Source organism: Pogona vitticeps, chromosome 3, assembly GCF_051106095.1.
Source record: "Pogona vitticeps strain Pit_001003342236 chromosome 3, PviZW2.1, whole genome shotgun sequence".
In the NCBI taxonomy this organism is placed as follows: domain Eukaryota; kingdom Metazoa; phylum Chordata; class Lepidosauria; order Squamata; family Agamidae; genus Pogona; species Pogona vitticeps.
In genome coordinates this window covers 172,164,718-172,191,401 of record NC_135785.1, presented here as the reverse complement: position 1 = coordinate 172,191,401, position 26,684 = coordinate 172,164,718, and the positions used below count along the sequence as shown (strand labels likewise).

Here is a 26,684-nt window from a genome sequence, read left to right as displayed (position 1 = left end):
TATTTTCAAAATACACCCTGATGACAAACATGGTTGCCATGTGAAATGGGGAGCCAATCCAGGCTAGTGGAAGAGACATCCATTGACCTCCTTTTAGAGGACAGAATTTTTAGATAAAATGGTGAGGAAAATCTACCTGCTCTCTGTTTGGTTGATTTTCTGACAGCTGGAATTGACTACAACATTTCACTTCACCTACATGATGCAGGTTTTGGTTCATGAACTAAGCTTAACATGTGAAGAACTCTGCAAACTATTGGCACAGTCAACATGAGTCAGAAAAGGAAGTTGAGATTACACATTTTGAATTGTCAAATCATGGTGTGATCATCTTAGATTCTGTTTTTTTTGTAGGTGGAATCTGCAGGGCCATTGCACAGTGAGCAGCTGGATTCTCTGCTCCTACCTTCATTTTCCCCACCGGATGGAAGAGTAGAGTATCACCATGTGCAGCAGCAGCAACCTGCCATCAGGAGAGCCATCAGCTTGCCTGAATCCTCAAACGTGCAACAAAGTCTGCAGTAGAATCTGCTATCACAAACAGTTCACATTTGGCTTTATTTAATGGTGGTTTCGAGGGAGGAAATGTTGATGTTTACACGTTTTTATTTCAAAGCTTTGTGGCTAAAGAGACAAGTAAGGGCAGATGGATAGTGCAATAGGAAAGGAAGTGGAGATAATTTTGCAGATGTTTGCACTATTTTGTGACTGTACTATGAAGACTAATGCTAATACATACCATCATGTGGAAATTGGCGCACTAGGTGGTATGTGTTAGTGGAAGATTCTTCTGAATATTTTGACCAGAAAATATTCTGGGTGTTCCAAAAAAAAAAAAGTAATACAAGTTACTTGGCCTTCACTATTTTGATCATTCAAGATGAAAAGCACTGGTTCAGAGAGATCTATTAAGATGATGAGAGATTATTTTTATTATGGTTCATATTATTTTGCACAGCTGCACAAAAAGCTTAACCTAGCACTTTTGGTAAGGAAAAGTCTGTTCCGTTGGTCAGGCATGCACTTCCAGTGGGAAAGAACATAGCATCATTTATTTAAAAACTTAAGATAAAAATACCCTGTAACTTATAACCCTCAGACTCATAACCTAACAGTATTCAAATGTGTTATTTGCCCACCCCACTCTTGTTACTTCCAGTGTTTCAGATAAATGACACTTGAGAGTTTCCTATTTATGTAGTGAACTACACCTGTAAACAATGGGCCTAAGCACAATCATTTGCAGCTTTTTTTCCTATCATACTAGTCTTCAAACACTTTACAGAGAATCTCTTTTACTAACTGAGCAACCCCTTCATTACTGTTCACTGAACAAAGCATCTGAAGAATATGCACTGTGTTACAGCCCATTACGTGGAAAAATGCTGCAACTCTATTACATATCTCTTTCATTATTACATTTAGAACTGAATTTTCCTTCAAAGCGTTGCACTTTTGTATGCTTTATGTTGATGTTTCTAAGAGAGATTTTATGTCATTATAAAACAAGTAGTGTAAAAAAAGCTGTTGTAAAAAACAACCCTGAGTTATTTCTATATAAAATAAAATTATATGGGATTATGTGGAAATTATTTTGTATATGAAAGACCAGCTTATTTCACAAGTCTAAATTTTTCATCATGCTTTTCTGTGAGTGAACATTTTTAAATAAATGACTGATGAGAAATATGGCTTCAGACCCACAGCTTGATCATATAGGTGCTTGCAGATTGTTGATACATCATATGAGTCAGTGCCTGATGTGAAACTGGTGGGTCCAGACCACCCTGTAGCTTATGGTAGCCTACTGTTTTTGATGTGTCTTTTTTCCCACTGCACATCCTGCTGCTCTGTTTGTCATGTTCCTACTTTGTTTTGCCATCTGTTAACATGTGGGCATTTAAGGTTGTTAGCCTTGTGGCAACTTAACAATTAACCAGCTTTATTGGGATTCTTTAGTGGGCTGCAGTCCACAAAAACTTGTGCCAGATAAAATATGTTCATTTTTAAGGTGCCACAAGACTTCTTGCTGCTTTCACTGCAAGAGACATCAGACAAACATAGCTACCTCTCTGAAAATATAGGAACAAAAAGCATAGGAAAACAGAGCTATCAATTCTGGGAAAAGAATGTCTGCATTTACAGAATAACTTAAAGTAACATCTTTCTTTTAAAAGCTACTATATAAATAAAGCAACAAGCCATGATAAAGTATATTGTATATTATCCTAAACACATGGATGTCTAAGGAAACTACATCCACTTAGAGAAAGTATGATGTTGACAAGCTTCCCTATTAAAGAGCCATACAGCTCTCCTGAGACAATGTACCACTCAAACGTTTTCTCCAGCAAATACATTCCAGGATCAGAAATCTTAGAAATCTTCTTAGGACTGCAGAGCAGGAAGGAATGCTATAAATCAATGAGTCCAGATGTTCAATAGAAAGCTAGTCCTATCCAAGCAGAGGCAGAAAAATGACGTTTCACCTTATTATTGCCACCCTAATTTACTCATTTAGATATACAGTTTTTTAAAGTATGATTGAAAGGCAGAACCACAGCATCTGTGAATATTACGGTAGCTGTAATAGAAACTAGCAGTAACTTCCAAACTCTTTTCAAAGGTAGCCCCAGGTAGAGCACATTACAATAGTCTAATCAGGAGGTAAATGAGGTGTGGGTCATGTGACCAGCAGAAGTTGGATAAACACTCCTGGCCACAGCAGCTTCAGATGGAGTACTCCATTTAATATAGGCTTTAATGCAGATAGGACACTGCATTTTATTCTGTTCACCGAGGGAACTTCTGTTTTTCTTTCGTTTAAGCTACAATTTGTTCACCACATTTAGTGTTGTAGTGGTAAATCTGAAAGTATAGTCCCTGTAGTCAGACCTTTTTCTAAGTATATCCAAAAATGCAAGCTACTGGATTAATCTATATCAACAAATGAGTAGGTTTTTTTATATGGTTAATGGCTCTTACATTAACAGTAGACTGACTTAAAAAGATCGGGTGTGGGAGGGAATCCTGGAAAACCTAAAAGAAATGGATGTGCTACATTTCAAAGGCTTCATGTTACCTGTACTCTGGATAGTACAATGAGTTTACAATGAAGGCAGAATATGAAGAAACAGAATAGTTTCTCATAAGCAAAGATGTCAGACAAGGATGTATTTTATCCGTTCAGTTTATACTCAGAACATATCATAAAGAAAACAGGATTGGATTTGTTGCAGAGTTTTGAATTTTTGGTTAATTCCCTCTAGCTGCACAGCAGAAGTGCAGTGATTTATGCAACTGAGTACCTTCTAGTCCCCAGAGTAATCCACCCCTTTTCTCATTAACTGGCAAGATCATAACTTACTCTGAGACAGTAGTAGGAGAAAGAATAAAAAGCTTCATTAATTACAACTGAACAGATCAAGTAACAAACCGCTACTTTTAGCAACAGGTTTCAACAGACTCTAGAGAGGGAAAAAGTTCAAAAGCAGAAAGGCAGGGCTCTCTTTGAAATCAGGGGCAAGACAGGATCATTGGTTACTGCTGGACAGATTGACAGTCACCCCAGACCAGAAAGGTCCCTCCCAGCCACACCTCTAGGCAGCATGCCAGGTTGTAAAAAACTCCAAACAAGATTCAAATGAAAGGAGCAAAACTTTGTGGGGAGAAATATGTGCCATTTAAGATTGCTACACAATACAGTAGAAGTACAGAGATCTGCAGAGGAGAATAGCTACAAGTTTCTATTAACTGGCACATAAAAGTCTCAATAACTCCCTCAAGAGGCAGAAAGAATAAGCATTTTATTTATTTACTTCAGTTGCTTGAAATTAGACTGATGTATGCTGCTTTCTTTGCCACATTTATACTTAGTAACCAACTGAACAGATCAACAGCAAGCAACCACTGGGACGTGGTGGCGCTGTGGGCTAAACCGCAGAAGCCTGTGCTGCAGGGTCAGAAGACCAAGCAGTCGTAAGATCGAATCCACGCGACGGAGTGAGCGCCCGTTGCTTGTCCCAGCTCCCACCAACCTAGCGGTTCGAAAGCATGCAAATGCGAGTAGATAAATAGGTACCATCTCGGTGGGAAGGTAAACAGCGTTCTAAATCACACTGGCCATGTGACCATGGAAAGATTGTCTTCGGACAAACGCTGGCTCTATGGCTTGAAGAGCGGGATGAGCACCGCCCCCTAGAGTCGGACACGACTGGACAAAAATTGTCAAGGGGAACCTTTACCTTTTATGCTGCTTTCTTTGCCACATTTATACTTAGTAACCAACTGAACAGATCAACAGCAAGCAACCAGCTGCCCCAAAACAGGGAAAGAGCTCTCTTTGAATTCAAAGGTTGGAACAATTGGTTTGTGCTGGATAATCAACCCACCCCAGAAAAATCCCTCCCAGTCAAACTACCTACCAGGCAGCAAGGCAGGTGGCAAATAAAACTCCCAACACATAACGCAGTAGAAATGGTGCAATTCCATCTCTTCCACTTCATTCCCCGTTTACAATAATCAACCCATAAGTCTTGCATATTGTTAATACCCTCCAGCTTTGGTTGACACCACATTCAAAAGCCGCATATCCCGCGCGACTCGACGTGGGAAGGACTCAAGCCCCCATTCTCCTTCTATGCGAGGGACAAACGGGTGGGCGTCAAGACGGCTTCTCCCTGAACGTGAACGCTAACGGCGTTACCAACGGCTCCCGCTGCTACAAGTGGGGGGAAATCCGCAACTCCCGCGCCCTTCCCACTTTCTCCCTCGCAGAGCTATCCCACCCGCGCTCCCTCCCGCCACCCGATGAGGAAACCATGCGAGACCAACCCGCTCCCCCCCTCCTCAACCGGAAGCGGCCGGTTTCTTTCGTGCTTTCCCCCTCTCTATGGCACTTCCGGGTTCCTTCATTTCCTCCCGTCATCCCTTGCGTCTTCCTTTTCTGTTTGGTCCTGAGCAGGGTGAGGATTCGCGACTCGGGCTGTTTTGTTATCCGGGGCCATCCGCTCCTGGGGGGGTCTCGCTGGGGCGAGGGAACGAGCAAGGGGGATGAGGTGGGGCGGGGATACCTAGAAGTGCCCGGGGATTTCGGCGGCTAGGCGAGAAAAGGGCGAGGGGCCCCCCGGCATTGATTGCCCCCCTCGGTCTCCTAACAACTTCGACCCAGGCCGAAGCCTGAGGCTGCCTAAGGGCGGTGTGGGAGGTCGTGGGAAAGCCTGGGGAGCAGCTATGTGGCCTAACGGCCAGAGCCTTGGGGGGGGGGGAAGGAGAACCAAGGGGAGGGGGAACAGTTTCGGAGGGTGGTAGTTGTGCAAAGGAAATGGGCGCATGTGTTCAAAACTTGGCGCCTGGGCATTAAATCACTAGGGCAGCTCCTTTGCTTGTCCGCGAGAAAGGAGAAGAACTTGGAAGATTTTTGCCATGGCCTTTAGCTTCTTAGGCCTAAGCGGTGCACGAGAGTATGTGAAGGCTCAGTCCCTGAGAGAATTCGTACGATGTGAGCAAACGGTGTTCATTTGCAAGTTAATGTTCTTAGCAGTGCATCCCGCAACGCAATGTTGCGGCATGTCCGCCCTCAGCAGGGATTTGTTTGTTAGGTTTAAGTCAACAAGTCTCCAGGATATTGTAACTTAATTGAGAAAACCAGACAGGACTTTGGGTTTAAGGGTGCCACTGGTGGGTAGCATAAGGATTGCAGCTGTCCTTGCAGGGGACATGGATGGACCTGGCTCCTCCCGTTCTCAGTAATTTTCGTTACTGTAATTTGGTAATATGCAAACATGAGGAAGCCTGTTGCTTTCTGCTTGTTGTCTTGGCTCCGGTTCTGTGGGTACTTGATTTAAGTTTTTCATTAGAAGGACTGATATATAGCATGAAAGGGGGCAGAAGGTGATATGGGAAATAATTAAGAACCGATGCCTTCTTCTGCATCAGGGTTGCAGGCCTTCTGTATAATTTCAGACATGCACTGTGGTCTTCCTCTTTATGCATATTCAGTTAAAAAACAACCATACAGAATTATTGAGAGGAATTGTTTATCAGTGGGTGGAGTATTTGTGATATACAGTGGACCCTCGACTTACAGATGGCTCGACTTACAGACTTTTCGAGTTACAGACTTCTCTGGCTGCAAAATTTAGATTCGACTTGCAGCCAGAGAATTGACTTACAGACCAGAAAAAAACCAAAATGGAATAAAAATAGAATAAAAACCACTGGTTATGGGATTAATCGGTTTTCAGTGCATTGTAGGTCAATGGAGATTCGACTTACAGACTTTTCGACTTGCAGCCACCATTCCAATACGGATTAATTCCTTAAGTAGAGGGTCCACTGTATACTGATTTTAGCAGCTCTGGCCTCTCAGCTGCTTCTGGATTGGCAGCATGTGGAAATGAAGGGATAGTAAGCATCTGGAGGTTTTAAAGTACCTGCTTGGTGGTGGTAGTGAGAAGTAGCAGGCTAGTTAGTTCAGTGTCTCAACTTACTAGCCACTGTTTTTTAGCCCATCCTACTGTTAAGCATGATCCTATTGACCTATCTAATAGAAGAGTCCTCAGTATTGAATGAGTATTCTCAGAAGGACTGGGCAAAATCCAGTGTCATGTAGTGTGAGTTGATTTCTGCTCTATTATGAATTTTTCCCCCCATTGAGATGCATTGAATGTGTTTCAATGCATTTCAATTGGGGAACCGCGTTTCGCTTAGCGATGTTTCCTATGGCGATTTTCGCTTAAGGACGGCAATCCGTTCCTCTTGGAACGGATTATCCGGTTTTCAATGCATTTCAATTGGAAACCGCATTTCGCTTAGCGATGTTTTCCCGTAGCGATGATTTTTTTGGAACCAATTAAAATCGTTAAGCAAGGCACCACTGTACTTTGCCATTTCAAAATATCTGGCTTTTATTTCCTCCAAGGAGATATATGTGATCATTTTTGTAAACTGAGCATGTGTATGGTTTGAGAGTGGTTATGGCCAGACCTTTGGGACTGGTTCTTTATGTTCATGTGGTGTGCCATGCAAAGATTGTTAAAAACTCTTCCCTAAATGTTACATGTATAGATGGCTCCTGCAAAGAAAGGTGGTGAAAAGAAAAAAGGACGATCAGCGATCAATGAGGTGGTTACTCGTGAATATACTATAAACATTCACAAGCGGATACATGGCGTGTGAGTGACATTTCTTCTACTTTTTCATTTCCTGCTTATCTTGGGAGGAGGGGGGAATAATTTCCTCCCACATTTGAGATTAGAGATCATTCTGTAATCAAATATTTATTTTACTGTATTTTCAATTCTTTGAGGAGGAAGTTGTATTCAAGATTTCACATTCTTTTATAAGCAAATAGCATAAAATGGTAATTGGTGATCAATAATCTGTATAGTTCTAATTATTCAGGCTGATTCCAGAGTTAATGGGAAGCAGGATATGTTATGGGACACATCAGAATAAAGACTGGTTCTTTAATACAGTTACAGGCAAAATGGTGCCTTTCAGACGTTTGGGACGGCAGTTCCTATTAGTCCTGATCCTATGTATTAGAGGCAAAGAAAGGTAGTGTCACAAATCAAGTAAATAAGGTGATGCATAGTATTCAGATATTTTGAATCTGGCATTCAGATAGAATTCTTACCTTGGGGACATGTGAGAGGTCACTCAAATTCACATCCGTTTTGATCATGATTTGGATTTTTGGGAGAAATGTGGTTTAATGGAGAAGTTAATGGCAGTGTATTTACATCTGCCTTGATTTTCTCAGCTCTGCTTGTTCTTAGGTTCCTCTCCCCAACAGTAGCTTTCAGATCTAGGTATTTGTAAGGCAGAGAAATGGATCATCAAACCAGTTAGGGCTTCAGCATTCAACTGAGGACCAGTGATGAAGCCAGGTTGGGTGACTGCTGAGCAAAGTGCCAGCCAGCCCCATGGTCCATCCTACCATACTATACTCCCCTTCCCCAGTGCTGAACACTCCTCTGCCTCATGCACTCTCAGTTTTCCTCTTACACAGAGCTCTACCTTGTTTCACTTTCTCTGCAACTGCTTCAAGTCTTTTACAGCTTGTTACCTGAAACTGACATTTGGAGGGGGAGAGGAGTGGAAGAAAGGAGTAATCCCTCTGTATGCTGTGCTTCCCATTGTCACTGGGAATGGTCAGTCCTAGTCAGTACTGAGAAGTTTTTGCAGTGTGGCAGATCCATTGCTCTGTTCAGCCCCCTCACCACCATTTTCACTTAAATTCCACTGTCCCCCCCCCGCCTCCCCAAATGTAGCAATCTTAGCTAGATGCTATCTTTGGGAAGGCACAGCTTCTGTCCAGATGCAGGAGTCGTTAAGTGGCTGAGCAGAGGCCTAGCTTATTCTCTTATTCTTCTTGATTCTGCACACCCAAAGGTTACAACTGATTGACCAAAGCATCTCAATCATTATAGGGAAATGGTCACCTACCATGTCTTAGTAGCCACTGCTTTTACAGTTAACTGTCTGTGCTATTTAACTTCCCAGAATGTACAAATGCAAGGGTCCTTGTGTTTTGTATGGAGTTCCTTTTCACCTAATAAAGGTTTCTGTATTCCTAGGGGCTTCAAGAAGCGGGCTCCCCGTGCTCTGAAGGAGATACGCAAGTTTGCAATGAAAGAGATGGGGACGCCTGATGTACGAATTGACACCCGTTTGAACAAAGCAGTCTGGGCGAAGGGAATAAGGTACATTTCAGAAGGTTTGGAACCAGTATGCCTGGTCCCTCGGCCCTGGAAAGCAAACTCTGTCTAGCAATCCAGTTCGAAAATTTGCTGCACTAGCATATGTGTGATAAGGGTATGGTCATTGACACTGAGCTAGTGCAGTATCTCAAAGTGGCATTTACTGATGAGCTTTTGTTTTCTTCTTGCCAATCATTCCTTACTAGCCCCTGGCAAATAGATTTGGGGGGGTGGCTGCTTGAGATGTGTCCAGATTTTCTTGCTTCTATGAGCATGTGCAGCCAACCAATAATTAATACTGAAACAGATACTGTATTACTGAAGGTCACTACTGTAAGTGTTCTTGAACAGAACTTTCCCTTCATTTCTTAGAGGGTTGTTGAACATCAGACCTCTTTGTTCTTCTCAGAATGAATTGTGGGACCAAAAAGGGGCTGGGGACTAGCAGGACATCTGTAGGTACAACATGTCATGTTGCCCAATCCTGATTTAGGGTATTTGGTAAAATTAAATTTGTGCTGATTATACATCTAGGTTACTTTTTTTTTTTTTTTTTGAAAGAAATTTTAAGCTGGTTGGTTTTTGTAGCTGAAAAATTTTATGCAAACAGAAATTAGAGTGATTTGGCAGAGTGAATGGTTTTTGTATTTGGACCTGAAGAGCAAACCCATTACGGACATTTTAAAATAAATGCTACAAGTAAAAAAGGTGGGCTTCCAACAGGATTCCAATGTAGCAATTCAGGAACATTCACTCATATTCATAGGTAGCTTGCCCCCTACTTTGTTATGTTAAACAGCAGCCTTTGAAATGTCCAAAAGGACATTCTATGTGCCTTCTAATCATATTTCTAAATATGTTGCAGAAATGTTCCCTATCGTATCCGTGTGCGTTTATCTAGAAAACGCAATGAAGATGAAGATTCACCCAATAAACTGTACACGCTGGTTACTTATGTGCCAGTTACTACTTTCAAAAGTAAGTGTTTGTTTTCTGTTTGTAGAAAAATGGGAGAGGGATTGCCTTGAGCCAGTAACATAGGTATTTGTATCATTAGTAAATGTTATTTCTTAATTTTTCATATTTTATCTATCCATCTGCAGTCTGAAACTAAAGTATGATAGAGAAATATATTTAAATATTTTGGTACTTACAGATTCCTTTTTTTATGTTTTCAGGTCTACAGACAGTCAATGTGGATGAAAACTAAATTTTCATTACAATAAAAATTATAATGAAACTTAGTATTTTTGTGATAGGTTATACTTTTGCAGTTTATTGCTGTAGTTCACAAGCTTTACATATAGTCTGTTGGGAACAAAAAAAAATTTTAAGGACTGTCTTCAACATGCCTTGGATGGAACCAGATATTCTGAAAACAGTTAAAACTAGCTTTGTAGCCCCAGAACACAGGAGTAAGGGAAACAGGACTGATAAGCTCTTTCAGAAAATTTAGCTGTGGATCACCTCTTCTTAGAAACCTCTGCAACTGGGCCTTTGATTTCTTGTGTAGTGCAAACCACCCTATACTAGTGCCAGAGCAGGCACAAATACCCTTCTCTCTCTCTTTTTTTTTTTTCTTTTTTTTTTGGTGGGATGGGAGCCATTAAAACCAGGTTTGGGAGGACATCATGTTTTAAAGGAAATCTGGAACCATAATTCTCATGGTATAGGAATGCTTTGCTCTCAGAGCGGCTACAAAACTGGTCTCATGGCATGAGGAGCCCCACTCCCAGATTAAAGAAGAAAACATATTTCAAAGAGGGACAAGATGAGTGAATACATTGTTCCTTCATTTTTTAAAGATGAAGCAACCACAGAGGCTCTAAATCTGACATTCAGGATAAAAATGTCCTGGCCAAGAACAGCAATGGCAAGAGTAAAGAGTTTGTCAATGAAGTCCATTTGAAGATGCTTCGTGTAAAGGAAGAGTTGCCAAAAATTGTTTTAATTGAAAAGTGCACACACCCACAGATGAAAAGCAGCATCAATGTACACTGAATATTAAAGCAAGATCTGTAAATCTGGAGTCAAATATATTAAGTTTCAATTACCAGCATTGAAACAAGTTTTCAGTAATAGTGCAAAAAAGGGAACCATTCATAAAACCTGCGGTAGCCAAAGTTATCAATAATGGTTGAACTGCTTTGGCTTTTGTTTTTATGGAGTAATTTAACATATATGCAGCATCTTCAAAATGAAGATGGAAGTTGCATTCAAGAAGAAAACAACTGAAGCCAAAACGTCCATTAAATGTGTTTTGGCTTTAAAGCTCTCCAACTGTATTTATTAGGTCATCAAAATAGTCCAAAAGCCTTAACATTGCAAGACGTGCTTTGGTGAAACATAGGATTCGTCTTAGCCACTTGCTAATGTACACTTGGATGCTCTGTCTCGCCTCGTGGTAGCTGACTCACACCATTTGTTTTTAAACTATACCGAGTCTGCTTGGCATTCTCCAGTTTTGGTTTCAGTGCTAAGGAATTTTCAAAGAAGTTCACTAGTGACTGTTCAGTTAATAGTGAAGCCAAGATGTGTTCAAAAGAAACATTCCAGTCCCCTTCAGTTACTGGTAAGGGTGTATTCTTTGGGGTCTTCACTGTGTCAGTAAAAACCACATCTTGGTCTGAGGTAGATGCCTCGCTCTGCAGGTCCTCGGTAAACTCATCAGAGCCAGAGCTGCTGCTTCTTTGACCAACTTCTCCAATCTGAAGTAACAAAGTAGTCACCGTAGCAATGGCTTGATACAAATCATTCTCCTTTGGGTCTTCATGAAACAGACTGTACAAGGTTTTGCAGAACTGTATGAATTCTCTCTGGAAAGCAAGACAGTGTTTATGTATGCAGACTATGACAAGGGAAGGGCTGAATGTTGGACACATAGCTATTTTAAAAGTTTCAAAATGTTCACAAACACCTAACATAAATCCACTGGAATATTGATATAAAGTCATATGCTAAATACGTGTTTTTATAATTCTATGCTTATGTAGATGAACATCTTTTTTTTAAAAGTACAAAAGTAGCCAAGATTGCCCAGAATTACGTGGAACAAACTACATACAACACCTGTACTAAACTGATGTTCCAGGATCTACTTGGGCTCAAGCCAAGCTTCTTGTCTGTAAACTAGCAGCACAACAGCTTCAGTTTACACTGAATCTGCAAACTCCATTTTGCATTGATAGCCTTCCATCTTTTTAGAACAACAGGAATCGTGGCTCTTTGCCTATGCAAATCATATATGATCTACGTATGTCCAATACTGTAGAAGAACATTGTGCTGTTGTTTCGTTCCACCAGAGAAACACAAGATTTTTAATAACAACCAAATATCTGATGGGTTTATTTTATCTATCTTATCTATTTAAAAAGCAGCCACATGTTGAGAGGAAATGGCCTGCCTCCTGATTTCCTGACATTGTCTATCACCCAACATCTGTAGATAAGCATGAGCATCTGAAAATGCAGGCTCCCTCATGATCACAAAGGTGGATTTTCCCCATTCGTGGTCTTCCGGCAGACATTCATATTTCTGATTATAGAGAAGACAAATTTAAACAACAGAATGAAAGGTAGTAGGCAAGCCTGGTTGCTCAAACTCACAGAAGTGTATCTGCCATTTCTTACCTGGCTCATTTTTGGTAGTTCTTTTTCAGCCCTGTTATCTTTTTCTTTGGCTAAATCCCGAAGCATTTGCTTCAGTTGCTTCTGATAATCTATGGCATCACCTGGATAATGGAACACAGGGAAATTACAATCCATTGCGACAAATGTGGAAGCAAAATTTGAATCAGCATCAACCCTGTTGGCTGAACAATCACCGTTTCCTATTGCTGTTCTCCAGTAGCTGTCTTAGAATCTGAACAGAGTATTTATTTAGCAGCCACACATAATAAGAATCTCTTTAATCCCCTTTTATATTGGTGGCCTTCATTACATCTCAAAGCAGAAAATTCTCTTAAGTTTGTTGTTTAGTCGTAAAGTCATGTCTGACTCTTCGTGACCCCGTGGACCAGAGCACGCCAGGCCCTCCTGTCTTGACTGTTTAAGTTAGTTTAGACAAAAAGCAAGATGCTGTTAATTAATGTTAATTTAATCACTTACCATTTGCTTTTGCAATTACTAGTGGCCTTGATGTTGACAACAAAGGATTCTTCAGTGGTGACTGACTATCTTTATCATTTTCTGTGAGGGCTGTTAGAAAAAACAAAGCAATACGATTTATTATCACAATGCAGTACTACATTAACCATAGTGGGCTGGCTCTAAATTTAAGCTATGCTAAAGGGACTAATTAAAAAAATACTATTTAATTGGGTTTAAAACATCTGGCAGTAACCCAAGAAATATACAAAACAGGCTAAAACTGACATTTTAAAAAGGTTTAGCTGATTGTCCCCCTTCCCAATCCTTCCCCCCACAGGGTTTATAGGACTGTATTGGGAAAGAAAGGCCAAAGTGCATGGCTGGCTCCTGATATGTCACTCTTTGGACTACAGGGCTACATACAAGAAATACTGAGCGCAACACTTTTCAAAGCATATCAAGAGAAGGACTGCAGCCTGTCCAAACCAAACCAAACTCTTCTACATAACGCTTGCCAGCTGAATATATGACTTTCCAAATACAACAGACAGAACAAATGGGACATATACACATTCCACCAAAGTCATTTACTATTAATTCAAGCAATACAAAAGGAAAGTGATCTGGGAAGATTCTTACCAGGTGGAATGTGCAACTTGTACAAGAGTTTTATTTTCTCATTCATTTCTCCATTATACATAATATCTGCAGCAGGAAGAGAAGATACATAGGCTTGACCTGTTCTCTTGAAACACAACAGCATTCTCTCTTTGGAAAAACTAGTGGGGGAGAAATCTGCATAGAGGCTGGAGTGATAAGAATGTTCAGAATCTACTACGAAATTCTTTGAAGTTTACAGTGTTTGAAACAGTAAAGTACTTCAGTAGAGAGGGGAAGGAGGTTTGGCTAAAAAGCTATTAGGGTATGGCTATACAGTGGGGAAAATATGGTTTTATCTGCTATTTATTCACAGTATGAAAGTGGGCTTCCCTGTATGAATCCCTGTAGCCATCCAGATGACAACTGGCAGGGATGAGCAGGGGCAGAGAAGAGGAGCTCTATTTGCATGGCACTCCAACAGCAGAAGCTGCCTTAAGGCAATTTAATTTAGTTGCCTAAATGGCAATTTCACCCTTTTATTGTTGTTTGTTTTGTTTTCTTAAGTGCCCTAGTGAAACACTGTTGAAATCATTTTTTTAAAGACACTGTGTGGAAACTAGGTGTACTTGGTTGAAGGGAAATTACACCCCCACAAGTACTTCTTTGTATTACATCAGGCAATTACACTGGGAAGAAAGCAGTCAAAATGTCATAGAGTCATGAAGTTGGAAGGGGCCTGTAAGGCCATGGAGTCCAACTGCCTGCTCAGTGCAAGAATACAGATCAACGGAGATCTGCTAGGTGGTTGTCTAAAGTTCTCTTGTATGCCTCCAGTGTTGGAGCACTCGCCACCTCTCGGGGCAATTGATTCCATTGCTGTACTGCTCTAACAGTTAGGAGGTTTTTCATAATATTCAACCAAAATCTGGCTTCCTGTAACTTGAGCCCACTGTTGCACTTCCTGTATCCTGGAATGATTGAGAAGCGATCCTGCTCCTCTTCAGTACGATGGCCTTTCAAGTATTTGAAAAGTGTTATCATATCCCCCCTCACATCTTCTTTCCTCAAGGCTAAACATGCCAAGTGCTTTCAGTCTTTTCTCACAGAATTTTGTTTCCAGCCCCCTGATCATCCTTGCTGTCCTCTGAACTTGTTCCAATATGTGAGCATCCTTCTTGAAGGGTGGTTCTAGAACTGGACATAGTACTCAAGATGAGCCTAACCAGTGCCAAATAGAGGTTAACTAGTACCTTGTAAGATTTGGAGACCACACTACTGTTAATACAGCCTAAAATGGCATTTGCTTTTTTTGTGGCCACATCACACTTGTTGGCTCATATTCAGCTTGTAATCTATGAAAATTCCAAGATCCTTCTTGCTTGTACGTATTGCTGAGCCAGGCATCCCCCATCTTGTAACTGTGTGTTTGGTTTCTATTTCTTAGGCGCAGTACTTTTGTTTCTAAACTATACTGAGTACAAATTTAAACCTTCCATGTTGGCTAGGGAAAAAATTCATTTGCAACTCAAAAAAGACGATTAGAGATGGGGTATTCAAATATGAATACAAATACCCCTCACAGCTGGATGTAAAACCCAATTGAAAACATGGTTGTTCATTCAGGCCTTCCCTCCAGCCAACTCTTGATTTTTTAATTTTTTTCTTACTTTTCCCTATCTTTTATTTCATTGCAGCTATTACTGAATTATCATGTACTTTCCTGTGTTTTATTGTCTGATTTTGTATCGGAAGCTGCCTAGAGTGGCCTGGTAGTCCAGATAGGCGGGGTATAAATCAAATAAATAAATAAATAAATACCCCCTCACACATCCGCTGCTGCCGGTGGCTCCACTCTCCCTGGCAGGGAGACTCGTCTTCCCTCCTCCTGCCAGGAGTGGATAGTCGACCAGAAGCTCCGGAGCGACTGGAAGGGACGGTTGAGCCGCTGGCGGCAGCGGGCAGGTGAGTGGACATTGTGTCCCATCTTTAAAGACGATTCCACAATAGACTTCCCACACTGAGCTTTACATCACATGGTTTTGCTTTAAAGTCATTTGTGACTAACCTAACAAAAACTGCAGGTTAAATAGCCAATGTAGTAGCCCTCGAAGTTGGAAGTATGTGGCACCTGTTTTTATACTTACCTTGAATTTTTTTAAAACAGCTAATCTTTAGAGGCTTACCAAACAGAAAAGTACTAGTACAGAAATGCTTCATGTTCCAAAATAAAACAAAAGTCTGCAGAATTCAAAGATAAATTGTAGCCACCTGTAGAGAAAGATGCTTCCTATCTTTTGGACTGAATGACATTTCAATAACTATGAGATTGAAAGGCACACGTAGGTGGCATAAAAATTCTGGTGATATCCTTTGTGCAGTTATGCAAAAGGTGTAACATTTGGAAGCAAACTGCCATATGTTAAGAGATCTCTGTAGACCTTATTTGTTGCACTCCAAGACTTGGCTGGGGGAGGAGTGAGTGGTCTGAAAAAGCAAACTTAAATCCTCCACTGTTTCTTCATGCAAAATAGTATACTATCCCAGGGTAGTCACCCAATGGAAGAACAAATTTACTGGTAAAGTACACATACAATGTGACATTTTGCTGTACTAATTCATGTGTGCCTGTACACCGTTTCTGAGAAGCCCTCACCAACGGCACTTGCTTTTTTAAAAATTATTTTTTTTGCAATGCAGTTACCTAGGCAGCCAGCAAAGGCTTTGAATTCAATGAGGTGATCCATATTTTCATCTAGAAGCCGGAATGTCCTTTCTGCCAGAATCTCAGTGTGATCACCACATGTCCAAGGTGAGACAAGTTTATAAAGGTTAGTGAATTGCTGGCAATCAATTCTATACTGTTCAGCATAAGGTCTACTTGGGTCATGCCGCTGAATTACAACTGCACTATTCCATTCCCAGTAGCAGCTTATTAAATGTTCTTTCTGAAAAGAATTAAAGAACAAAATGCAGAGAAGTGTTTAAATCCAAGTAATACTAGACATTAAGGAATTACTACACATTTGTTAGTATCTTCCTTCGCTATATAAATAAGTAATTGTGCCAATATTGCATACTGCTACTGTTGTTTAGTACATAACTAGACCTGCAAAATAAGCCCACTTGTGTATTATTTCAAGCAGTGGAGCATAGGCATGATCACCTGGCATATGATGCTTGGAGAAACTAATGGGGAGGGGAAGAAAAGAAAAACACAAAATATTGTAGCATTTTAAAGATTAATGGGTTTATTTTAGCATGATCTTTTGCAGATCAAAATCCATGTCTTCAGACCCAGGGAGTAAAAATACATATCCCTAGAAATCCAATAAATAAATAAATAAATAAAAATACATTTAGCTCCCCAAATAACTACTAAAACCAATAAAATTAAAAATCGTAAGTACTTGTACGAGATCTTAACTGGATTTATTTTCTAAACGCATGCTGATCTGTATGCCTATCTCTTTTTAGAAATCACAAAATGCTCTTCTAGAAAAACACATGTTTATAAATGTACATACCTTAAATAAGTCATACAATTCTTCTAAGTCTTCCGGAGCAATAGAAACATCTGGAATGACTACCCTGAGCTTAAGAGAAAATAGGAATTAATCTAGCAATTAGGCATTAGTGCTGGTAGCAGTACTTCTCATGGAAACACATGGCAGCCAAAAACTCTCTTATATACGTGTTCCTCAGCTTTTCTTGTTCTTTGTCTTAATTTTGTCTCTCAGACCCTCTCCTGTTTTATCAAGTTGCCTCATGTGCACTGAGAAATGGCGAAGGAAATCAACTTTCTCCTACCTTCCAAATAGCAAAATGATGACATTCCCATACTACATTTAAGTTCTGAGACTTCATAACTAGGGGTGTGCCATTTGTAATTTTTGAGAATCCAAGTCCCAAAATTCTCTAAGAACTCCCTAGGCAGAATTGTGGACGTTCCGGCCCACAGACCCACAACTTGCAGATACATATCTTTCCACCATGTGGAGCAGGGCCTGGTAGTCCACTGAGACTGCATTCTAAGCCTTCATTTCCTGCCACAATGTTTCCTGGGCATTGTAGTCTCACTGCCCTTTTAGGCTCTCTAGAGCAGAGGTCTCCAACCCCCACTACATGGCCCGAGCCGGACTGGGCCGCCAAGACAGACCTCCCGCCCAGCATGCACTCACCCCCACACAGCCCGTTTGTGCATGAGCACATGCGCCCCTATGAGAGCGTGCGCGCATGAGCAAACAGCAGTGCGGTGCCCGCAAGAGTGTGGCACTTGTTCATGCATGTGCACGAGTGTGGGGAGTGCCCTGCTTTCCCCAGCTGGACTGCAGACCGAAAAAGGTTGGGGACCATTGCTCTAGAGGGTACCCCCCCAAACACTACGATAGGAAGTATTGCAACAGCTTCCTTCTAGAAAGCATAAATGGCAAGAAATGAAGGCTTAGAATGCAGCCTCGGAAAACCAGGCCTCACTCCAGGTGAGAGAAACATAGGTGTCTGTAGGGGTGCATCTGTGGACTGGAACTCCCCCAGTTTTGCTTGGGGAATTCTTGAAGAATTTTGGGATTTGGAGTCAAAAAAATCCATAGGGTAGATCCCTAGTCATAATATGTTTATATTTTGAACATCCAGTAAGGCTTCTACTGTCTCCTGTGAAGATGACCACAAGCACTGCTGTGAAGCTGCACCAATTCACAGTCCAAGATTCTTTATTTTGCTCTGACTGCAGCTGAATCTCTTTCCCACCTTGAAAGATGGGACTAGAAACAGAGGCAGCATGTTTCAAGCGATGTAACGCCTGCATCCCAGCAGATTTAAAGACAGGCTTTGTGCCCTCCACTCTGTTTAGTGGCTCTACGTATACTTAAAGTATACTTATACTTTAATCATTTTATATTTTATTGTATTGAATTTTAATTGTTGTAAGCCGCCCAGAGACCTTTGGGTAGAGTGGGCGGCATATAAATAAAATAAAATAAAATAAAATAAAATAAAATAAAATAAAATAAAATAAAATAAAATAAAATAAAATAAATAAATAAATAAATAAATGGTGTCCCAATCTATTTATTTCATACATTTGGAAGAGAGAAGACTATGCAGATAGCATGTGACATTCTGAATGTTGACAACTCTCACCACATTTTGTTTAGTTGTTTCTTCATGGCTTTGCAAGACACGGATCCTGTGTTTATAGCGCAGGTGTTCAATCTGCTCCACAGAATGGTATCCAAATTTCTAGAACACAGGAATGATTTTTTTAAAACTATAGTATACACCTACTATGAAAGTGAGCATTCTCACTTAAGTGTACATGTTTAAATACAAAACACAGCCAGTGTGTTTAGGCCACAAAAGGTGCTGTATCAATCAAAACTGGGCCCTTTCCATTCTCATTTAAGACAAAACATCTCTTTAATTGCAGCAAAGGACAGTTCAAAGTTAGAGCAATTCAAAGTTAGAAACTCACTGGCTAATGCATTCATAGCTACCTCAAAAGAATCTCGAATTAGATCCGCTATTTCTGTTGTGGGACACGGTTCCATATCATCACTGAAAAAAGCATGTTGATTCCCAATCAGTGGCAAGGGGCTTTCCTCATTCTTAACATTATCCAAAAACCTGAAAGAAAGACATTTTTCAATTCACTGGATAAAATCCACAAGTTATTCAAGCATGCTTCTCCTTGCATAATGGATTCCCCCCCCCCCCTTCTCTTCCTTCCTCTCCCCATTCCTCACACCCTTCTGGACCAAATGAGGAGACTTTAGGGAGGTTAATAACTACTCTCTGTTCACATGCTTGTATTTCCGACCATCATGTAGGGGAGTGAAAGCTGGACAGTAAAGAAAGCTGAAAGGAAAAAAATGATTTGTCTGAAATGTAATTCTGGAGAAGAGCTTTGTGGATACCCTGGACTGCCAGAAAGACAAACAAGTGGTTCCTAGATCAAATCTCTGGACGCAAAAATTTTCAGACTGAGGCTATCCTATTTTGGGCACATTATGAGAAGGCAGGATTCTCTGGAAATGATGCTGAGAAAGACTAAAGCCAGCAGGAAAAGAGGAGGCCAAATAGGAGATGGATCGACTTTCTAAAGGAAGTCATAGGCTTGAGTCTGCAAGAGCTGAGGAGGGCTGTTGAAGACAGGACATTTTGGAGATTGCTCCTTCATAGGGTTCCCACAGGTTGGAGATGACTTTACAGCACATAATTTATTATTTATTTAAAATATTTTTTACCCCATCTTACCTCCTTAAAAGGACCCAGGGTGGCTTATGTCATTAAAAGGACAATATTTAAATGCTAAAAACAGTAAGTACCATGTTTCCCAGAAAATAAGACAGGGTCTTATATTAATTTTTGCTCCAAAAAAGGCACTAGGGCTTGTTTTAGGGCTTATTTTCAGGGGATGTTTTTTTTTTTTCATGTACAACAATCTACATTTATTCAAATACAGTCATGTCAGCTGCACAATGGGGTTTGACTTAAGTGGGGCTTATTTTGGGGGGTAGGGCTTATATTACGAGCATCCTGAAAAATCATAGTGGGGCTTATTTTCAGGGAAACAGGGTAAAAGAGAATTAAACATGTATTATTGTATATTTAAAATGTTGCATAAAATCAATAGTAAACACACGTTTAAAAGCATCAGAGCACAACAAATTAATTTTAAAAAACCCTCTCAGACAGCCAGTCAGTAAGGGAAAGCCTGCCTGAAGGGACAATTAATTACTTATAGCTGCTATTACACTGGCAGAGGAGAAGCACCATTAGATCCCTCCCCCACTGTCTATACTGGCAGTATGTTACAAAGCTCTGATTTCCTTATTAGTAAAATGTGATAGTTTTTGATTCTTATTCTGTAAAAACATCCCCTTACTGAACCAGATCAGGTTTGTTCTCTGTCAGGAAAAAGAGTACATCCCTTTTTGAATCTTGTGACCTGAACTTCCTTGCTCTTGGGAAGAAAGAGGATAACAGTGACTCAGGTTTCTAGAAGGTTTGGCCCCTTTTTACTGTTGAAAACCTACTCCAAGAAGCACAGCCATGATCCAAGCTTTGTTGTGAAACATTCAGAGCTAGTTTCCTATTGCTCTGCATCATTTTATTACTGTTCAATACACCATCTGAAGCAACAGCTTAGGGTGTTGATATGGTAACACTACACATAAAGAGTCTGACCCAGACCTGCTAAGAATTATCAAGGCATGCCCGTCATCTTTGCTGCTGCAGAGTTCCACAGCATTGGCTTCGAGAATAGCCAAACCAAACTGGAAAATAGCTTTGATGCCATCAAAGAAGAAACAGTCGACAATGTTAACAGCACTTTCAAGGGGCATGATGCTGAGAAAAAGAGTGAGGAACCACGACAGAGAAATGGAAGCCAACGTGGAAAGGTCTTTAAAATGTTCAGCTAGTTCTGGAAGGCGTTCTTTGATCAGCTCTTCAAATACAGACTGGTCCACCTGAGCACCTGAAATCACACAGAATCAGGTCAAGATGCAGATAACTTTAGCTTTGTAAGCAACTACTATTCATGGCATAAAAGACAATCTGACTTGTCCATCAATATCCATCCGGATGATGAATATTGTAAGAACACAAGTTTTAATTCCCAGTCTCTTGTCAGTCATTTCACAACAATGACCTGCCCAGTTTTTTCAAGGCTTTTTTACTTTAAAAATGTAGGGAAATACATGCATAATGTATGTTCAGGAGTTTCTATTTGAAGATATTTTTGCCCAGCCGGACACTTTGATATAAAAAGCACAGTACTGTCATCCAAACTGTTGAAAGAAAACAGCAATAAGGAATTTGAGCAATGAAGATACAGTAAACAAGATAAATGTATAACATACTGGTATGAATGAAATAGTGTTAGTATTAGTGAAATTTCTTTGACGTATACTGGACAAAACCTTGTTGCTTAGCATAGTAAAGTACACTGGAGTAGGTCTACTAAGTCAGTGAGAATTTTGTGAGTTTACTCCTCCGCAGGTTCCATTGATGCAAATGGGCCTGTTCTAACTGCAACATACTATGCTTAAATGAGTCACAGTTAGAGTAGGCCTATTTGAATACATGAAACTCAACAAATCTCCACTGATTCAGTGGGCTTACCCTCATTTGATTCATTATACAAAGCATCATGATTTTGGCCAATATTTCCAGTTTTGACTCCAGGGAAATTCCCAAAAGACAAATCAACCTTTGGGCTGAAGAATAAAGTTATGGTTTAAGCAATATTCCAAAAACAAGAAAATGCAGACCACAGATCTAATCTCTCCCAGTAGAAATAAAGGCACATGAATGCATCTCTCTTGCAAATTAACTTCCATCCCAAGAAACATTCAATCCTGATGAGATTTAAATAAGATCCAACATTTGACTTCCTTATGATGAAAACACATTTGCTTTCCTTGGACTAACCTATTAAGTACAACAAGATTCCCTTCCCCCAAATATGCATCAAACTGAACTGGACAAGTAAAGTTTATGGCTGTATTGCAAATCTGTTGTTTCTTCATGTTGACACTGTCAAAGCCTATGTTTCATTTCAGCTGCTTTAGTATATGGAAGTGGGATTATGCAATCGTGTTTACTTGGCAAAGAAGTTAAGGTAAAAGAGGGGCACACAAAAATATATATATTCTGAGCAAGAAAGTAAGAGTGATTTGTTATTTGAATTTCCTTCCTTTCTGGGATATATCTTCAGCTGTAACTATTTGCTTTAAACTGGAGATTTTTTTTTCTCTTTTGGGAATTTCTATGTCTTAAAAATGTAGGTACTCATATATACCAATGTTTGGGAGATAAATTTTAGATAATTCTTTTCTGACAACTTTAGATAATTTTTAAAAAGCCACTGTTATGTTCCCGCCTGTCACTTGGTTATTTCACCAAGCAAAGGGCACAAGCTGCCACCGGCTGATTACATCAACATTATTTATTATTATTAATAGAGCTCCAGGCAATGTGTCATTTTAAAAAGAACCAAACAAAAGTTGTTTATTATTACAGGTGATGAAGGTACAATCAATGTCTTTAACTCTTAACAAAACATCTTATTTCATCTGCTCTCAACTGTCAACTCCCTCTCTCCACCAAACTCCAAAACCATCAATCCTCAAATCTAAAACTCTTAATATTCTCATCTCCAATCTAATCTCTCTCCTCCTCCTGCACAGACTCTTATATCTTGTGACTCCACCTCTCTAGCACTCTCATTGGTCCATGCAGATGACACATTAATAGTCATGACCTGGGCAGACGCTACAGTCACCATGTAAAAAAACAAAACGAAACGAAAGTCAAGAGCAAAGTACCCTCTAATTTTCAGCACTGCTGGGTGGGACTTCGCCCCTGTGCGCTTGCATGGCCTCGCCCCCCATGTGCACATGGTTCTGTTGCGACGGGAGCCAAAGGGGTTGAAAACTATCACTGTGCGGAGGAGGAAGAAGGCTGCACAGAGGGAGGCGGAGTCCCGTATGCGCACAGCTTAGAGGGAACCTTGATCAAGAGCAGCATGTTTTATAAACAAGTGGGATCTATAAGGGAACCACATTTATGTACAAGGAAGAAAGAGGTGCTTTTAATCCTCTGCATCAAAGAGAAATGTCTATGTACTATAAACAATTTTTCACAAATCTGTCCCTCTAACTATTGGGTGTCCTACTCAAAGCTTTTCCCTGGGAAACATATTTCAGGACCAGTCATGTTCTACTAAAAGCCAAGGGAAAAGAAAATCATAATTTTGATCCAATAATTGCCAGTCTAGATTCTACACTTGGGAAACAAACCCAAGCAGAGACGTCAAACTTTCAGAAGGTAGTGGAAATGCTGCATAAACAACAGCCATAATAAAAAGCATAAGAAGTTGAGGTTGGGGGGGTTCACAGTCCACCATTTGTTTCAACGAAGAAAACAACATGGAAATCTCTTGCCAACCATCACTATACAAAGAGCAGAGCTACCATGTTGTAACAATAAAGAATGAAGAGAGAAGGAGACTCACCTATTACCCGATGATTGAAGTAGTCAGGAAGCATCCTCTCACACACGGCAACAAGCAACCAAAAGGCCTCCTCTTCTTTGGCATATAGCAACAAAACAGAAGTCAATATATTCATGGACTGTTCGGAAGCAAAACAACACAATTTAGTTGTAATGATTATTCAAAAATATTTAATAATCAGGATACCTTTTACTTAAAAATATTAACACTTACAAAGTGCCTAAATTTTTTATGTGCTGTACAGATACTGAAAGAAAAGACTGTCCCTATATGTAGACTGATAACATGGTACAAGAGGAAGAGGAAAGCAAACACTGGAGCTGCAAGTTTATTTCTGGCCAATGGATGGGGCTGATGGGCATTATGGTATTTCTGAAAGTGGTGTATGTGTCCTCACACGCATGCATATGTGAGCATATACAGCCTTACAAAGGCTTTAGTCCCCTGTTCATTAGAATGCTCTCACCTTCTGAAATGGACTTTAACTCCCTGTATGAATTACTTCCTATGGACATAATTTCAAATCTAGAATAACACTATCTGTGATGAGTGGCAGTTCATATAACTATGGAGATAAAATGAAACAAATAGCATAAATTTGTTCCAGAACCAAGGTCTCTTTCTGCTAGAAGGCTTCTGAAAAACCATTCATCGTACATGTTATGCTTTACATACCGAAGATCCAGGTTTCACTCCTCTCATCTCCATTTTAACAGTTACAGGTAGTAGGCTAGGAAAAAAGGTCTACTTCAGGCCTTTTATAAGAAGTAAGGGAATCATGGAAGGTTGTAAAGGTTGGGTATGGGCATTGCCAGACTTGGTCATATTTAGAGTTATTAATGAGTTATTTATGACTAATGTAAATTCTGTTCATTTCAACTCCAAATATGACCAGGTCTGGATTCAACTCTGGAAACCTGGAGTTTGGCCAGTTGAATCCAAACCTTATTAACACCACGTACTTCTATTAAACTGGGGGGGGGGGGGGGGGAGAGAGGAACACAACCCAGATGAATACATTAAAACTCATTTACTTTAAGAAAATCAACTGGCATTTTCCACTGTGACCCAATTAAATCTCAAACAGAAACTGAATGTTTAATTTCAGAATGAAGCTCCATCTTTCTGAATTTCTCTTTATATCCTGAGGCACATGATTCTTGAACACCAGAGGGCGTTCATCTACTAATAATTAGTAACTAATTGAGGCAGACTGTAGAGTCGGACACGACTGGACTAAATATCAAGGGAAACCTTTATTGTAGCAGATCTTTACCTGGCAGTACCCAATTTTGGGATTTTTATGTGCATAAGCTGTCAACACTCTTCTCAAAGCAGCTATGCCTGTTTCACTTTGGAAGGCTGGGTGTTCAGGTAATGACCGATGCAAGTCACGTTCTATTTCCTCTGTTGCTATGCAAGACATGCCCATGGATACCTCCACTAAGTTCTCATAGTAACCAGGATGAGTATACAAATCTGTAGCAGCATCTAAAGGAGAAGGAAATGGAGAATGGATGAGCCGTTTCATATTCAAATCTAATGTGAAATAAACACTTTAATTATCAGAAGAATGTCTTTGGTGAAGCTGCTGCTGTCAATATTCATGAAACTAGGATTGTACATCTATAACAGAGTCCTAACCAAAGTTACACTGGACATGTAACCACATATTTTAACAGTGAAAATAAAACATGAGTCCGAAAACAGTACACCATCTTAACATTAATTCTGCATTGTAAAACATTTTAATTCAGATATTTCTGTGCTAGTCCTTTGTTGTTCTTGTTTAGTCATTTACTCATGGCCGACTCTTCGTGACCCCATGGACCAGAGCACGCCAGGCCCTCCAGTCTTCCACTGCCTCCCAGAGTTGGGTCAAATTCATGTTGGTAGCTTCAATGACACTGTCCAACCATCTCGTCCTCTGTCGTCCCCTCCTCCTCTTGCCTTCACACTTTCCTAACATCAGTCCTTTAGGATTTCCTATATTACTGGAGTGCAACTCCTAGTAGCTCTAGCGAAGATTACCAATGATGAGGAATCAAGGCAACTACAGTCTATAGCTGGAAAGCTAGCTGCCTACTCCTGATCTTTCCTTATTAATTAATTAATTAATTCATTCATTCATTCATTCATTCCCCGCCCATCTAGTTGATTGACTATTCTGGGCAGCTAAGACCAAATTCAGATGGAAGGATCTAATCATGCAAAGCAAGCAATGTATTTGCAGTACACAGATTAGTGGACAGAAAAAAAAGAAAGTAAACAGGAAGACTTGAATCTCTTGCTTCTGTTATCTGTGCCCACAGTGCAGTATCTCAGCAATACCTTTTGAATTAAATGATTGCTATTGTGAGGTAAATATCCTGAATAATTACAAAGGAATACATGTTATGTACTGTCGAAAATATTTTTAAAAGTACTGTATGAGAAAAACAGCTCCATTTTAAGAGTTTATATTATACTAAGTAGCTAAAGGTTAATTCTCTGTCCACATCAGAGGTGGAAAACTACTATGTACCCATTTTCTCCACCCTTGGACCCCCCCCCAATGGGCTGCATCAGCCGCCTCTGGAGAAAACTAGAGGTGGACAAGACAAGCATGTAGGAATGCACCCTGTCTCCTTTACATCGACATCTTGCCCAAAGATACATCTGGAGGCATGATTCACCACACCTGGCTAAAAAGATTTTAAAAAGAAAGAAGGGAATGGAGTCTATGATAGGTCTTTAGTAACTGTGATATAATTTTCATCCCTGATCTAGTAACTAGAAAAAAAAGAATATTTTTCTTTCTATGTATTTCAATACCTTTAATCATCAGAGGATTTTTTCCTATTCTAAGATGATGAAATGGTTCGTTAAACTTGGCCATGTCCCTTTTTCCCTCCAAAATCACAGCACACAAAAATAGTAACTACTTCAGTGTGCCTCATTCTACAGTAGAAAAACCAGAGTAGACTATCTGTCTAGATGTGGGGGGGGGGGGAGATAAATTTAATAAAATAAAAAATAAATAAATATCCCAAGCTGTGTTTCTTTCAAAATGCTTGCAATGCTCTCACCTGAGAAAAGAAGCCACAGTTTGCCTCGTAAAGACTCTGGAATTCCCATAGCAACCAGTTTCCTAATTTTTTCTGTTCGAAACATACAGACAGTTCTGCCATACTCAGTAAAATGATCATTCCACAGACTTTCTTTGATTTGTTCCCTAGACTGAAAGCCAAGGTAAGTATGTTAATGCTATCATATTTATAGAATTCACAGTG

General features: G+C 40.1%; 3 protein-coding genes across 9 annotated transcripts in view; 2 read left to right on the top strand and 1 right to left on the bottom strand.

Annotated features, from left to right (window-relative positions):
* Nucleotides 1–1,691, top strand: part of NPAS2 (neuronal PAS domain protein 2) — a 77,526-nt gene extending 75,835 nt beyond the window's left edge. For all 3 annotated transcript variants that reach the window (XM_078390304.1, XM_072994492.2, XM_020805625.3), the window contains one exon: nt 355–1,691. In XM_078390304.1, the coding sequence (XP_078246430.1) occupies nt 355–525 (171 nt within the window). In that variant the 3' untranslated portion in view covers nt 526–1,691. The remainder of the gene's footprint in view (nt 1–354) is intronic.
* A 3,158-nt stretch (nt 1,692–4,849) lies between these two features.
* Nucleotides 4,850–9,949, top strand: RPL31 (ribosomal protein L31). Of its 3 annotated transcripts, none has more exons than XM_020805595.3 (5): nt 4,850–4,964; nt 7,069–7,175; nt 8,583–8,708; nt 9,571–9,683; nt 9,884–9,949. In XM_020805595.3, the coding sequence occupies exons 2-5, from the start codon at nt 7,069–7,071 to the stop codon at nt 9,913–9,915; spliced, it is 378 nt and encodes a 125-aa protein (XP_020661254.2). In that variant the 5' UTR covers nt 4,850–4,964; the 3' UTR covers nt 9,916–9,949. The 3 variants fall into 3 exon arrangements, with proteins under 3 accessions (XP_020661254.2, XP_078246435.1, XP_078246436.1); XM_078390309.1 differs by having other exon boundaries at nt 4,948–5,057; XM_078390310.1 differs by lacking the exon at nt 4,850–4,964 and adding an exon at nt 5,179–5,500.
* A 677-nt stretch (nt 9,950–10,626) lies between these two features.
* The window catches only part of TBC1D8 (TBC1 domain family member 8), a 53,454-nt gene continuing 37,396 nt past the window's right edge, over nt 10,627–26,684 (bottom strand). For all 3 annotated transcript variants that reach the window (XM_020805591.3, XM_020805592.3, XM_020805593.3), the window contains 12 exons: nt 26,481–26,631; nt 24,689–24,903; nt 23,413–23,530; nt 20,586–20,871; nt 18,887–19,016; nt 18,534–18,632; nt 16,919–16,987; nt 16,096–16,339; nt 13,434–13,499; nt 12,813–12,902; nt 12,336–12,436; nt 10,627–11,521 (listed from right to left, as the gene is read on the bottom strand). In XM_020805591.3, coding sequence (XP_020661250.3) covers nt 11,075–11,521; nt 12,336–12,436; nt 12,813–12,902; nt 13,434–13,499; nt 16,096–16,339; nt 16,919–16,987; nt 18,534–18,632; nt 18,887–19,016; nt 20,586–20,871; nt 23,413–23,530; nt 24,689–24,903; nt 26,481–26,631 — 2,016 coding nt within the window. In that variant the 3' untranslated portion in view covers nt 10,627–11,074. The remainder of the gene's footprint in view (nt 11,522–12,335; nt 12,437–12,812; nt 12,903–13,433; nt 13,500–16,095; nt 16,340–16,918; nt 16,988–18,533; nt 18,633–18,886; nt 19,017–20,585; nt 20,872–23,412; nt 23,531–24,688; nt 24,904–26,480; nt 26,632–26,684) is intronic.